Source organism: Erinaceus europaeus, chromosome 9 (genome assembly GCF_950295315.1).
Source record: "Erinaceus europaeus chromosome 9, mEriEur2.1, whole genome shotgun sequence".
Classification (NCBI taxonomy): Eukaryota; Metazoa; Chordata; class Mammalia; order Eulipotyphla; family Erinaceidae; genus Erinaceus; species Erinaceus europaeus.
Genome location: NC_080170.1, coordinates 49,980,649 through 49,995,940, shown reverse-complemented (window position 1 = coordinate 49,995,940; position 15,292 = coordinate 49,980,649). Strand labels below are relative to the sequence as shown.

The 15,292-nt window shown below is 38.7% G+C and overlaps 1 protein-coding gene across 1 annotated transcript in view; it reads right to left on the bottom strand.

The window, feature by feature from the left end:
• Window positions 1–1,158: 1,158 nt before the first annotated feature.
• The window catches only part of LOC103115466 (flavin containing dimethylaniline monoxygenase 3), a 34,208-nt gene continuing 20,074 nt past the window's right edge, over window positions 1,159–15,292 (bottom strand). The window contains exons 3-9 of the mRNA XM_007525220.3: window positions 12,316–12,504; window positions 10,853–11,015; window positions 9,070–9,212; window positions 8,423–8,622; window positions 5,883–6,238; window positions 4,684–4,756; window positions 1,159–2,402 (exon numbers count right to left, since the gene is read on the bottom strand). Of these exons, the coding sequence (XP_007525282.1) occupies window positions 2,060–2,402; window positions 4,684–4,756; window positions 5,883–6,238; window positions 8,423–8,622; window positions 9,070–9,212; window positions 10,853–11,015; window positions 12,316–12,504 (1,467 nt within the window). The 3' untranslated portion in view covers window positions 1,159–2,059. The remainder of the gene's footprint in view (window positions 2,403–4,683; window positions 4,757–5,882; window positions 6,239–8,422; window positions 8,623–9,069; window positions 9,213–10,852; window positions 11,016–12,315; window positions 12,505–15,292) is intronic.

Sequence of the window (15,292 nt, the reverse complement as noted above, 5' to 3'; positions counted from 1 at the left end):
ACTTTCCCTTTGTGTGGTGCTTTCATGTGGAGGCCATTGGCTCAAATCTGGGTCCTCGTGCATGACAAAGTGTGTGCTTTACTGGGTGAGCCATCCCTGTCCCCAATCTACCATATCTATAAATTAAAAATGAAATACTACATTAGCATCTCAATAGATTCATAAAAAATAACTGAAAAAGTCAATATTCACTCTTAAAAAAATTTTTTTTATTATCTTTATTTATTGGATAGAGACAGCCAGAAATCAAGAGGGAGGTGGGGTGATAGGGAGAGAGACAGAGAGACAACTGCAGCCCTTCTTCACCACTTGTAAAGCTATCCCCCTGCAGGTGGGGACCAGGGGATTGAACCCGGGTCCTTGCACATTGTAATACATGTGCTCAACCAGGTGTGCCACCACCCAACCCAACATTCACTCTTGATAAAGAGGGATATAGAATAGGAAAGCTATCAGGGGAAGGAATGGAAGACAGAGTTCTGGTGGTGGGAACTGTGTGGGGTTGTACCCCTCTTATCCTATGGTTTTTGTCAGCGTTTCATTTTTATAAATAAAAATAAAAAAAAACATTGTTAGCAAGGTGGGAATAGAAAGTCATGCTCTCAGTTTGACAAAGGGCATTATTATTATTTATTATTTATTGACTCTAGCATTATTGGTGGGGCTTGGTGCTTGCACTATGAATCCACTGCTCCTAGAAGCTATTTTTCCCTTTTGTTGCCCTTGTTGTTTATCATTGTTGTTGGTATTATTATTGTTATTGCTATCATTGGATAGGACAGAGAGAAGTCGAGAGAGGAGGGGAAGACAGAGGGGGAGAGAAAGACCTGCAGACCTGCTTCACTACCTGTGAAGCGACCCCCCTACAGGTGGGAAGCCAGGGGCTCGAACTGGGATCTTTACGTTTTTTGTGCTTGGTGTCATGTGTGCTTAATTTGTTGTGCTACCGCCAGCAAGGGCTTTTTAATTTTATTTTATTTTTTAAAACTGTACTTGACATCACACTGAATAGGAAAAGACTGAATGCTTGTTCTCAAGATCAGGAACAGGGCAAAGATGTCTGATCTTATCACTTGTATTCACTCTTCTACTGGGATTTGTAGCCAATGTAATGAGTCAATAAAACAGAAATAAAAGATGTTCAAGCTGAAACAGGAGAAATAGGATTATCTTAATTTTTTTTATTAGTAATTAACAGCAGTTTACAAGGTTATGACATTACAGGTATATAGTTCCACATGCACCTACAACCAAAGGTCTGTGTCCCCACTATCCCAATAATAACCAACAATAACAACCACAGTTTTCACAAAACCTTAGAGATAGTTTAGCTACTTCTGTTTTTTAATTTTCCTTGTAACTTCATGTGTTCAATTCTAGATTGCATATATATTTATTTTCAGACTATTATCAGATAACATGATTGTCTATGTAAAAAATATTATGGTTGTACATGAATGTTATATATTATATATCAGCATACTACTGTATTTTACTGTTGACTGTAAACCATTAATCCCCTCAAAAAAGGAAAAAAATTATATATTAACAATAAACATTAGGGAATTGAAAAAAATTAAATCACTATAATACCATGCCAAATGAAGAGATACTTAGGATAAATCTGAAATTAGATGTGTAAGATCTATATACTAAAAACTATAAAATACTGCAGACAAACTGAAGGTGCATTAGATAAAGGAAGATGTACACTGTATGTGGTTTGGAAGATTTGACATTGTTAAGATGTTGCTTCTTCCCAAAAGAAAACACCTTTTAAAAAGTTTATTAAATCTTATTCAACCTTCACCCTCCCACCTTTTCTTCCTAGCTCCATCATTTGCAGACTTGCTCATTCAGCTTCTGTGAAGACTTTTATAGAGCACAGGTTCTCATCAGAAAGGAAGAGGGTGAGTATTTTCTATTTTACTGGAACTTTGAGTCAAATGGTTCAGATTCATGGACATGTCTGGGAGAAGGGAAAGAGGAGCTCTGAGATGATACAGCTACATCTGATTACACTTCTAAGCTGAATTCTGAAACCCAAAGCACATTCTCATTAATAAAAGGCAAGGAAAGCAGTTAGAAGCAGCACTGGAATTGAAAGCACTTTAAGCAAGTTGTAAAAGGGTTGGGGTCTCTGAGCAGCACTGACAGCTCGTGTTCTGGTTGCCTTTACTGTCCGATCCCATTGGGTCATGATGGCATTTCTGGCTCCCTCCCATTTCCCTGGCCCCATCAGACGGAATTGGTATGGGCTACATGGTCCAAAGTATACCTCCAGGGCCAGCTGGGGGTCTGTTAGGAACAGCCAAGGTATGTTAGGCTTGGCACCTATGAAGGAGCCCAACTCATCCATGTAGGAGACATAATCTGTCTGCAGAGTCTGACTCTGGCCAAACCTGAGGAAAGAAAAGAATGAGTGTCATAGTTGCAAACAAAGTACAGCAGACCTTTGAATAATGTTGTTTTGTATAATGTCCATTTATTATAATGTTGATGAGAGAAAATCAACCCCTGCCTACATTGAAAGAAAACAGTTTTTTTTTCCCACCAGCTTTCACTGTAAGTGCTTTTACTTAAGTTGCAATTTCTAAGAATTCAAAGAGGAGTCTAAAAGAAAACTTACTGTATCACTTACAATCTTTCTTTTTTTAAATTTTTTTTTATTTATAAAATGGAAACACCAACAAGACCATAGCATAAGCGTTTCCACCACCAGTTCCCACCACCAGAATTTCGTATCCCACCCCCTCCCTTGATAGCTTTCCTATTCTTTATCCCTCTGGGTGTATTGACCCAGAGTCATTATGGGGTGTAGAAGGTGGAAGGTCTGGTTTCTTGTGGAAGTGGTGTTTTAGTCAGTTACTCTAACGGCATCATCATTCATCTCTTTCTTTCATCCTTTTGAATTGATTGTTTGCTCTTTGGTTGTAAATGGGCTGATATTTCTCTCTCCTTCCTAATCTCTAACTATGTTTGAAGTCATTTTGGTCTTTTTGTCTCTGGTCATATGGTCTGGAGTGAAATGACCCTAAGCTAAGTCTCACCATGAGTTATCTTGCTTGTTAAACATGATTTTTTTTTTTTTTTTTTACACAACATTGCTTCAGATGTGCCTCAGTATTAGATTTTAGATGGGTATGTTTGAAATTGAGTCATATAACTTTTCTATTATTGCAATTAACCAACATTAACTGTTCCATATTTGTAGCTGTAGTGGGGTCTCATTTGCTTTGGGGACATTGAAGAGAAACCTATCATTGAAACAATATGATTGACATTGGCCAGAGGTGAAGAAGACAGCTCACCAGGTAGACTCCACACTTTACTATGGGTGAATTAACATCTGGGTTTGGGTCCCTGGCCAATACATGGAAGTAAAATGCAAAGGGGGACATTTCACAAGCAGTGGAGTGGTGCTGTGTGTCTCTTTATCTTTCTTATTTCCTCTCTTTTTCCCACCCTCTATCTGGAGGGGTAGGGAACGGAGACTCTACCAGGAACAGAAGGTAGGGTGGCAAAAGAAAAAAAAAAAAGAAGATTGCCATTGATCTCTAACTTTTCTCCTCTTTATACTTGCTGGCCTCTAATGTACAGGGAAGTAAGTAGAGAGGATTGCATGAATGAATTAACACACAGGAATGTTAGCACTGCTGTCTGTGCTGCAAACAGGATGTGATACAAGGGAGGATTTGGTAAGTGTGAGGGTTCCAAGTCTTCTCTTCTTGTGGCCCTTAGTCAGTGGTTACTTTGGACATTTAATAATGAAAGAGGAAAGACACTTCCTATATGGTCACCTACTCAACAAAACATGAGCCATTATCTAATTAGTCTTTTTTTTCTTTTTACCAGAGCACTGCTCAGCTCTAGCTTATGGTGGTGTGGGGGACTGAGCCTGAGACTTTGGAACCTCAGGCATGAGAGTCTCTGCATAACTATTATGCTATCTACTCCCACCCTTACGTAATTATTTTTTCCACAGATTTTGATATATCACTTGAAGAGAATTTTCTTTATAGAGATAATTAACATGAAAAAAAAAAAACCCTGACATCTAACCCTGATAATTTTCTACAAATCCCATTATCATGTTTTTGAAAATAGATTAGGAGTATTTAGATTTGGATACTCCTTTCGTAGGAAATTCTAGGGCAGGTGAACTCAACTTAATTCTTCACATGGCTTTTTTATTATAAGACTGTTCCCACTCAGTTCCAGCTAGCTCACCTTCAGGCGTACATGTAGCTGGTGTGAAAAAAAATCTTTGTGAAACACGGTAGTGTCATTTCTCAACTACCATACTGTAGACACTATGATATAGTCAGCACTTGGTTTAGGGGACTGTCCTCCACATTGTAGTCTATTTAGCAGCATCCTCAGTTTCTATCCATTAGATAGTGGTTCCATGCCCTTACCTTTACAATAACAAAAATATCTCCAGACTTTGCCTTATATCTCCTGGTGGGATAAACATCCCATGTCAATCCCATTTGATAACCTGTGCTCCAAAGTAGCACAGCAGAAGTTAATGCTGTTATCTTCCCATCTAACACTGTTGACTTACAGAAAGTTTCCAAAATGGGAACTTTGATGAGCAATGATATTAGTCTGTATTAGTATTTTCCTGCATATAAAAGCTGAATTTAGAATGTATTTTTATCAGTAAGTACAATCTCTTACCACTTGAGTTTTTTCCCCATTTTCTCATCAATGTCATTCATCATTTTGTTTTTTGTTGGCAAGGTGCATGAGTCTAGAAAGGAAATGTAGAGAGCAATATTGAAAACAGCAAGAAATATGAAATCGATGACACAGCATGTATTTCTTCAGTTTTGACATAAACTATATCATTAAGAGGTTGAATATCAAGAGTCTCATCTTTGGTATCTAGCTGAATAACAATGCATTGAAGCAAAGACCTGAGAAGCCAATGAGGCCACACTGGGAATGGCAGAGCTCACTGAGTGGGACAGTAAGTATGGAGAAAGTGTAGAACTTAGAACCACCCAATCTTACATTTGGTCATTTGTGTGGAGGACACAATCCACAATACAACTCAGGAACATTTCCTACATATATGAGATAGAGTTTATTTACATTTATTATCTGCACACCAGTGAGGTTTTCTAGCCTAATGACTATTCCAGAACTCTCCCAACCTTCATCACTGGCCCAGCCATCACAGCTATACCTTCTCTTGCTTAAAATCTTTAATATTCTCCCATTTCCTCTATGAGAAGTCTCGATGCTTTTTTTTTTTCCAGAGAGAGAGAGAGAGAGAGAGAGAGAGAGAGAGAGAGAGAGAGAGAGAAGGGCAATGGCTTTGCACTTCTTTTCTTTTACATATAAGCATATTTATTCATGGAAATGAACATATTGTATCTCTTCTCTGTCGAACCTTGACTCCAAGTTCAAGTTCACCTAGAGGCACTGCATTTTGTGCAGTGCTGGGGATTGAACCCAAGGAGGGCCTCATGCCTGCAAGGTATGCATTCTACCATAGAGTCACTTCCTAATCCTGAAAAGTCTAAGCTCTTTCACACAGCTCACAAGTTCCTTCCTGCTCTAGTCTTTTCTTCTATGTCTTGCTGTACCCAATATCAAATTTTTTGATTTCTTACATTCTTATGCTATTCCTCATTTTATTATTTTCTCATGCTGTACCTTCTTGGAAGAGTATCTCATTGCTTATATCCCCTCACCAGAATGCCCTAAAGCTCCCTCTATGGAGGCATCCTCCACCTTGTCTTAACCAAGGCGTATGTCTATCTTGTTTTCTTTACATCTATCTCTAGTACTTAGCACAGTGTTTGGATTAAAGTTGGTGCTCAGTAACCACCTACTGACTAAATGAATGAAAGACAAAGTGAGCTACATACTTGTAAACACTTTAGCTGCCCAGCGGGCCTGCAGGTCTGCTGTGGGGATGGCTGCTCCCAAGGACTGGACCAGACCAATCACTGCCATGGTGGGCTTCTCCAGGAGAGGGGGGAAGATGCCTTTAAATAAGGTGACCTCATTGTTTCTGCTTTTGATGATAATGTCATCTAAGAAGGGATAAGCATAACCATAACCTGTTGCAAAAATGACATAGTCAATGGCCTCAAACACAGTGTCATCTTCAAAAATGGCTGAGGTCTCTGTGAAGGTCTTCACACCGGGTTTGATGGACACGGCACCACACAGGATGCGGGAAGGGAGCTCGTCATTGAACACAGGCTCTTTCCGTAGTGTGCTGTGAAACAATAGGTGAGAAAATGAGAGACCAGAGACAGAGAACAGAGGTCTTTATGGTGCAGTCCCTCATTTCCAAAAAAATATCTACAACAATTGTAATAGCACTGAAACCCAATTTGAGCAGTTCAACACCAGTCTGAGGACTGCTAAATTCTCTTTTCTGGGGAGTGGTGGTGGAAGTGACTTTCCTATTGCCTATAGCAATCCTTCAGGATTTCTGATTGACTGAGAAGGTGGTACAGAAATAGAGTGCAAGACTTGCAAGCATGAATTCCTGAGTTTGATCCTTGGCACTGTATATGCCAGAGCATATAAATCAGTTAATCTTAAAAGGGAATTTCTGTCTGAGCTCCCTCTTTGGTCCCTTTAAACTTAAAGATTCTCTTATGGAGGTGAATACTATTTATATTTGGATATTGAACAATTCAATGAGAACAAAAATAATTCTAAACCTAATAAAGCAGTGAAGAATACTGGTTCCAGATCCTGAGTGTATAATATACCTCTTACAACTACTGTTCTGTAGTTGCAAAGTGAGGGGAACGATACTGCAGAAGATTGTTGTGAGAATGAGTCAACCAAGAATCTATATTGTACATAAAAAAATGCCTGGCACATGTGACATCATAATTGCAAACTGTTATTACAACTTAATGTTAATCCTCTTTGAGGAAACCTGATTTGTCATAGTGGGTGTTTTATTGTCCTGTTTGGTTTCCTTTAATCAACTGTGGTCACAGAAGAAAGTGCAACAACTTTTATTTTATATTTCAGTTGCCAAAAGTCTCAGAATGGTTTTGTTTTTAGTGACATTCTTCATTTTTATGTAGGCTTCTTTCAAGTATTCTGGAATTTCCTTCAAGTACCTCAAACACCACAAAACTTTTTAAATTGTAGAATTCATCTTTGCACTTGTACACTGTTCCCCATCTCTATAATTTTGCAACTTCTTCTACCTTATAAGATGGTAAAAACCAGGTTACAACAAAACCTATATTCCAAAAGGAAGAATGAGATGGTATTACCACAAAATTAGGAATATCTGAAACCCTTTTCTTTCTCTGAGGGAGCTTGTACTTAAAAATGAAGATTTCCAAAATGGTTATTTTAATTGTCTTCAGGACAACCTAAGTATAATTTGCAGTTACTTTTATAAGACCACAAGTCTCAACCACTTCAGTCTTTGTAACTTCCATTACATTAAACATTATTTTTTACATTAAAAATAATTTAAATGCATAGAATAAGCATTTTAAAGGGTTTTATCAGTTTTCTAACCTAGGCAGAATAAGTGTGGAGTGACATTTAATATTATAATTTACTGTTGTTCCTTATTATTCCTTAACCTGTTTCTTTAAACCCGGTGAAATGTTTTTATTGGTGTGGGCCAAAAGATAAATTTCTTTATGAATTTTATTTTTCCCATTTATTCTTCTTTCTTTTGCTATAGATTCTTGAGTCTCCTACCTCCAAAGTTCTAATTAGCAGGTGTTGGTCTCTGTCTCTATAGAGAAATACATACATGAACCATATTAATTTACAGGTGACATCAGCTCTATGAACCTTCATTACTTTACATGCCTCAATGATTCCCAAGCTCTTCTACAGAAAGATTAATTTTTCTGTGGTGGATGATTTTAATATTATTACTTTGATGCTTCCTGTTTGCTAAAATGATATGGATTAGCACTACTCTGCTGACTGATTTCTAAAAAGCGTATTACAAAACTTGACAATAGTAAGAATCAGAAATTATAAAATTTTACTATTTGATAGGTAATTCTTATGCATTTTTTAAATATTTCCCTGAACATCACGAGTGTGTAGAGGAGCAGATACTATTACTGCCATCAGTATAAATAAGTTATTCCTCAAAGAAACAGCTTCTGTGTTGGCTCAGCTCTCAAAAGTCTAGGGAATGGCTTGTAGCTCCCTTAAATGAATCCTGGTGACAGAATGATTTACTTGCTTCATTCATTTCCATTTTGTATTCTTTCATACTCTTCATCCCTCTAGATCACTTTCAATCAGGTTTTCTGTATGTATAGTGTCAGAATATACGATGGCCCCTTAATCCTGCGAGCCTCAATGAGATAGTGAAAATAAGACCCAGAGTGAAAGGGTTTAACTTAAATCAGTGTCTACTTTTTTTTAGCTGATAAAATATAGATTATCTTAGTACCCATTCAATGGCATCAGGCCGTAGTTCTCATGCTTAAACCATGTGTTCATCTTCTGGACATATAACCAGTCAGAGACAAATGAAGGAAGGGTGGTCCGGAGAAAGGTGGCAAAACGGGTGACATAAACCATGTCCCACGGATAACCATTATCCCAAACCCGGCTCATGACCCAGGAACCACTTCTGGTGCTGATGATGACCTGGTAGGGAAAGTAACAGAAATTCCAATATCATTTTGTGAGAAATAAGTAAGCCTACAGGACACAATTTTAATGCCATCTCTGAAAGTGTGCCCTGAAAGTACAGGGTGTCTTATATGTCTCTGGGGTAAGAGGAGGTTGTGATCTGAGATGGATAACTGGGTGCTATTCTCACAGGAATCCTGCAAAAACAAACAAACAAACAAAACAGTTAATGTGCTAAAACCAAACTGGAAACAAATACCCTCAACTTGATGTTCATCTTGTTCCTTCAAAATAAGAAAGCATATTAAGACTGATTTTAAACTTTGTTCTAAGAGGAAGTCTAAGGAACTGTTGTGAAGATCTGAAACTCTTGGTTGGACCCCTTCCCTGACTGCCCCCAGAAACTTTTGCTAGGCCTCCTGGACCTATGTTTGCTTCTCAAAATCATTTGGATTTACATACCCGTGAAGCTAGACGACTGAGCTCCACAGCAATGTCAGTTCCTGAGTTTCCCAGGCCAATCACCAAGACATTCTTCCCTCTGAAGGCATCAGGACCCTTATACTCCCGGCTGTGAAGGTAGTGGCCTTGAAACTTGTCTAGGCCTAAGTGTAACATGGGGAGGAGTTTGAGTTAATGTCTCAAAAAATTATCAAGACTCATCCCCCCCATTTTTTAAAACCAGTCTTGAATTTTTTTTTAGGAAGTTCTATAGTTGCGTGTCTTTATCCTTTTATTGTTTTTTGATACTAAACTCTGAAATAATTACTTTAGTACCCTAAAATATCTAAAGGCATGGGAACTTATATTTTGATAATGATAATGATAGGCAACAATTACTAAGTACTTACTGTGGGTGAACCCCTTTGAAAAAGGCTATGTTCTAACCCCTTAGTTTCAATAACATCTTTGAATGGTAGGAACTTCCTTATTTCTATTTTAACAGAAAGAAATTCAGACAAAGATGTGAAAGACAAATGGTCTAAGATTATATGGTAAGGAGTTATTGGATTAAGAAGTGAAATCTGGTGTTGCAAGCCTGCACTCACTTCACAGTAGAACTCCTGGATATACTGCCTTTTGACAATAATGGTCTCATTCTTCTCTTTTTTAAAATAATTAATTGGGACCAGGTGATGGCATACCTGGTTAAGCACACACATTACAGTGTACAAAGACCTGCGTTCAAGCCACTGGTCCCCAAATGTAGGGGGAAAGCCTCATGAGTGGTTTGGGAAAGCCTCACTCTTTCTCTACATTCTCCTCTCCTCTCAATTTCTCTCTGTTCAATCCAATAAATTAATAAACATTATTTTTAAAAAAAACATTTAAAAAATTTATCTAAACCCAGGTCCTTGAGCACTGTAATATGTGTGGTGAACCAGATGTGCCACCACCCAGCCCCCTCACCCTCCCTTTCTCTTTGCCTCATGACTCTTTCAATTATCCGTTATCTTGGTCTATGGACATTCTTTTTTGAGAAGGGAATTCTAATATTTTTAGTGGACATGTATTCTGGTTACGATGAAAACAGGGAGGAAGAGAGGAAAGAAGGTTGTTTACTATAATACTTGTTTGCTACTTTTATGAAGTATGACACTTTTTTTTTCTCCTCCCTCCACCCCAGAGTCTTTTACTTTAGTGCAATACACAAATTCCAGTTCAGGTTCTACTTGTATTTTCACTTCTCATCTTGTTTTTCAGTTTCAAAGTATGGCACTCTATACACACACACACACACACACACACACACACACACACACACACACACACACACTAAGCTTTCTAAAGTTAATTTTCAAAATGTAAAGATGAAATTATAAAAAATTCAAATTTCCTCTATGAGAACCAAGACTTTCATTCCATCTCTGACTTGCAGGTTCCTGACTGTTTACAGTTTAAAAATTTCAAAAGAGATTTTACTTATTAATGAGAGAAATAGAGAGATAGAGTTAGATAGATATAACAGAACTGAGAGCATCACTCTGGCTTATGAAATGCTGGCAACTGAACTCATGCCTGCAAGTTCAGTTTTCAAGTCACTGTGATACCTCCCAGGCTACTGCTAATTCTTTTTATTCAAAAGCCAATTGTTATTATATTTTACATATGTAGGATTTTAAAAAAGTGTGGAAACTTCTAGAAGCCTAGAAATAATTATTGTGCAAAGTCTATGGAAAGATATATTGCAACTTTTGATGTTTGCATATAGAATCACAGATTATTCTGTATTTTCCAGACTTACCAGGAAAAGAATCAGTTGGCAGATTGGGGTATACATGGTGTCCTGAACAGATCATCACAGCATCAAAAATAGTAGTTTCCTGTTTTCCATCCTTCTCTGAAACAACTTCCCATTGGCCTGTCAGTGTGAAGCTGGGACATTTCTTTATACTAGAGACCAGGGTCTTAAAGAAAACCAGGAAGAAATTCCTTCTGTTTACAGTTTTCTTTTTCTTACAGTGTTTTCATGGAGGAATAAATGTTAGTTCTAGTCACTAAGAAATTTTTAGGGGTATAATGAAACAGGAATCACAGTGAACCTTTAAATACTACAAAGAAATTACTCTTTGGAGGGTGTATTTACTCTGACTTCTAGCAAGCAGACTTGGGATAAATAACACTGAGTTTGCTTCCGAAAGATGCATTTTCATTTGTTTACTGCAACTCTTCACTGATATCCATAGTCTTTTTTTTCTCTAACTTTTTTTTTTTAATTTTATTTATTCCCTTTTGTTGCCCTTGTTGTTTTATTGTTGTAGTCGTCGTTGTTGGATAGGACAGAGAGAAATGGAGAGAGGAGGGGAAGGTAGAGAGGAGGAGAGAAAGATAGACACCTGAAGACCTGCTTCATCGCCTGTGAAGCGACTCCCCTGCAGGTGGGGAGCCGGGGTTCGAACCGGGATCCTTACGCCGGTCCTTGTGCTTTGCGCCACCTGCGCTTAAACCGCTGCGCTACAGCCCGACTCCATCTAACTTTTTTTTTAACTGTATCTTCCTCTATGTTTTCCATATATATGGAAATATAACAGGGTCCAATATTTGTTCTTTTTTTTTTTGATTATCTCTTGGAAATACCAGCTCTTACATAGAATAAAAATTTTAAAGATTCGATTCATAAATTCATAGCTTTATTGATTATTTTTCTTATTAGGAATATGTGTTCTGTATTTAACAGTAGTGAATTGAGGCCCCCCAACAATATAAAGCATTGTTGGTTAGAGAAAGAGTGCATTTTGCCATAATATCTAAGGATAATCCTTCAAGGAATAAGGAGGTGACTACATTTATCATCCATTGAAGTTGTTATTTTATTTTTTTTTATAACATGGAAATTTCTACTGAATACCACTTTTTCCTTAACCTAACTCACTGGCATCAAACCAACAGAAGTCTAAATATGAACAAGAGAATCTGGAATTTATAAAAAATAAGAAGTGAGAGCAAGGGGATGGGAAGTCTACCAAGATGGTAGAATGGCTTCCAGTATTTTAATTGGGGTTTTACTCTCTGTCAAAGACTATTAGAGAATATGTTCGTGGAGAGAAAAGCCCAGTGTCTGGACAGTTTAGTACTGGAACTAACATTTGATAGGGGAGGTGTCTAACCTTAAAGTTCTGATTTCGATAATAGTGTTATGCCCTTGCTTCTCCATGAATCTACATATCAATTCATTTACAGCACCAGCGTAAGTTCTTAGGCCCTTACCTCAAATTGGATGTATCTGAAAAGGTTATTCTTTTGAGCAAATGTCTTGATGTACTCCTGCAGCTTGCTGTGGTGCATGTAGTTGGGGTAGTCATCTGGGTAAGGGAAATCTGGGAAGCACATCATCTCCTTGGAAGAGTTGGTGAACACGGACTGGTAAATGCTGGCCCTGCCTTCTTCTGCTTGGTCCTAGGAAGAATGGCAACTCGTGAAAATGAAGTCAAGAATGGTATAAATATTGGCTCAAACTTTTTTTTTTTTTTTTTTAAGGATGTGAAAGCAAGTAACGGAGGGGCTCTGGAAGAGCCAAGAAGGAAAACCTGAAGTTTAGTATCCACCACAGAGATGCCACTTAGTCCAGTGCTTACTTATACAGCACTGGTTCTGATCTCATACTTAGAATATTCAAAAGTACATATTCTCTCTCTCTCTCTGTCTGTCTGTCTCTTTCTCTCTCTCTCTCTCTTTCATACACACAACAAGGGAGACTACAACTTTTAGTTTGATTATAGTAAGTTCTTAATGTCATTGGTAGACTCTTGGAAACTGTCACTTAAAGCAAAATGACCTGAAATGAAACCAGTCTGACCATAGGATGATTTATACAAACATGAGCTGACTTTCTGTAGCTTATTTTTGATCACATACACAGAAAAGTCACTAAACATCTAAATAAAAAACACAAGTTTTTCCAATGATCATCAACAATTTATATTCATCCACTTAATTTCTACTTTACTTATTTCACAACAAGGTCTTGAGGAACCTCTTCCAACATGCCAAGGTCAAGGTAGAACCCAACCTTGGCTAGAAAACCCTTTCATCTCAGGTGCATCACACCCACACCCACAGCCACACCCACTGTGACTGAGACAATGTAGACGTATTGTTGAACCACACATGCATGTTTTTAGACATAGGAGGAAACTGGTGACCCAGGACATGGAGAATGTGCAAATACCACACAGATAGTGATTCTGGCTGGGAATGAATTTTCCCCCCATCTACATATGGGTAACATTGTTTAAGGCCCTGGTAGTGTCAGGCTTATAGTGGTGATATAGAATTCAGGAAGCTCTTTACCAGTAACAGAACACCCAACGTTGTTATTGTGCTCATTTAGCCACTAAACAAACTATAGAGAAGTAGAGAGTCAAAAAGTCTCACCTAACACCTGAATGTCTTTTCAGACTATAGATTTGCCGAGCCTTATACCCAAAAGCTCTCATTGAATATGCCAAGGATGTGACCAAAGGAGTGTATGTTGAACACATTCCAGGGACTGACTGGTACTGCTGGTCTGGGGACATTTAAGCCCTGCTTAAATGTAAATAAAACTTGTTCTGGTGCCGGCCAGGCTTCCCTGGATTGAAGACCCCACCAATGTGTCCTGGAGCTCAGCTTCCCCAGAGACCCACCCTACTAGGGAAAGAGAGAGGCAGACTGGGAGTATGGACCGACCAGTCAACGCCCATGTTCAGCGGGGAAGCAATTACAGAAGCCAGACCTTCTACCTTCTGCAACCCACAATGACCCTGGGTCCATGCTCCCAGAGAGATAGAGAATGGGAAAGCTATCGGGGGAGGGGGTGGGATATGGAGATTGGGCGGTGGGAATTGTGTGGAGTTGTACCCCTCCTACCCTATGGTTTTGTTAATTAATCCTTTCTTAAATAAAAAAAATTAAAAAAAAAAACTTGTTCTGGGACAGATAGCTAAACAGCTGTAGCACATGCCTTGCCATTATAAGGACTCAGGTTTGAGGTTCCCAACATCGCATAATTATCCTGGACATGGGTGGGGAGGGCATGGAGCAGTGCTGTGGTGCCTCTTGTCTCTTCTTCTCAAACAACAACAACAACAACAACAACAAATACTTGGAACAGAAGAGCTGAGCATCTACTCAGATGATGCTAATAAATAATAGATATGCAAATAAGTAAATTCTATTCTAGAAGAATCAGTGAGTCATATTCCCTCCTCACCAGAGAAGCACAGAAAACTAGAAGCCTCTGAAGTTGGGTTAAGTCTTGGCATTTTATTTTCAAGTCATTGTGTAAGTGGAAAGCAGCTTCTTTTTGTAAAGCAGTTGAAAGTTGATTGGAAAACAAATGTTTCCTTTCTGTTGCAGGGACAGAACAAGAGTTCATCCAGTGTGTGTCCTTGAAAGCACATTTGAGAACTGGCAGCCTCTGTACTCATTTCCAAAGGAACTTTCACCGAATGAGGAAAAAGGATGCAATGTACTGTTGCCTCTAGATTTGAGACATCTCTCTCCCTCTAGCCCCAGAGGATTGCTGTAAGATGGAGACAGAAAGTCTGGAAGAAAGGTTTGAGGAGAGAGAGAGAGAGACAGAGAGAGAGAGAGAGAGAGAGAAAGAAAAAGGAGGAGGAGGAGGAGGAGGAGGAGGAGGAGGAGGAGGAGGAGGAGGAGGAGGAGGAGGAGAGACTGTGTTGAGTGGCTTTAGTGTTCTGAGGCTTTAGTGTTGAAAATATAACTTCCTCTATTCCTGGTGGTTGTTTCTTCTAAATAAATTCAGAGATTTAAGCTTTTCTAAACTTCACGTTGAGACTCCTGCCTGACATGTTTTCAAGTTTGAGTCCTTCCTGCTTGCCCACAGCAGGTTGCTTTTGCATTTGTTTGTGAGAAGGAGAGATGGAAAGCAGGTTTCTCAGAGACCTGCTGGATGGAGGGAGGGAGGACTTGAGGAAGTCCTTGGATTACTTTCAGGGTTAATGAATTTCTATACTTCCACCCCTTGACCCTGGCCAAGCATAATAGGAACAGGAAAGAGAATGTCCCCTGCAGCCCTTTGGAATTCTCCTCCAGAACTGTTCTCCAAACAAAGGAAAACAGATGATATAACAACAGATAATTGCTCCAGAGAGCTGAAATTATTTCCATAATTTCAATCTGTGGTATGCTTTGATCCAGATTCTGTCTCTGGCTGAGGGTTCTCAAAGACCCAAGCACTTCA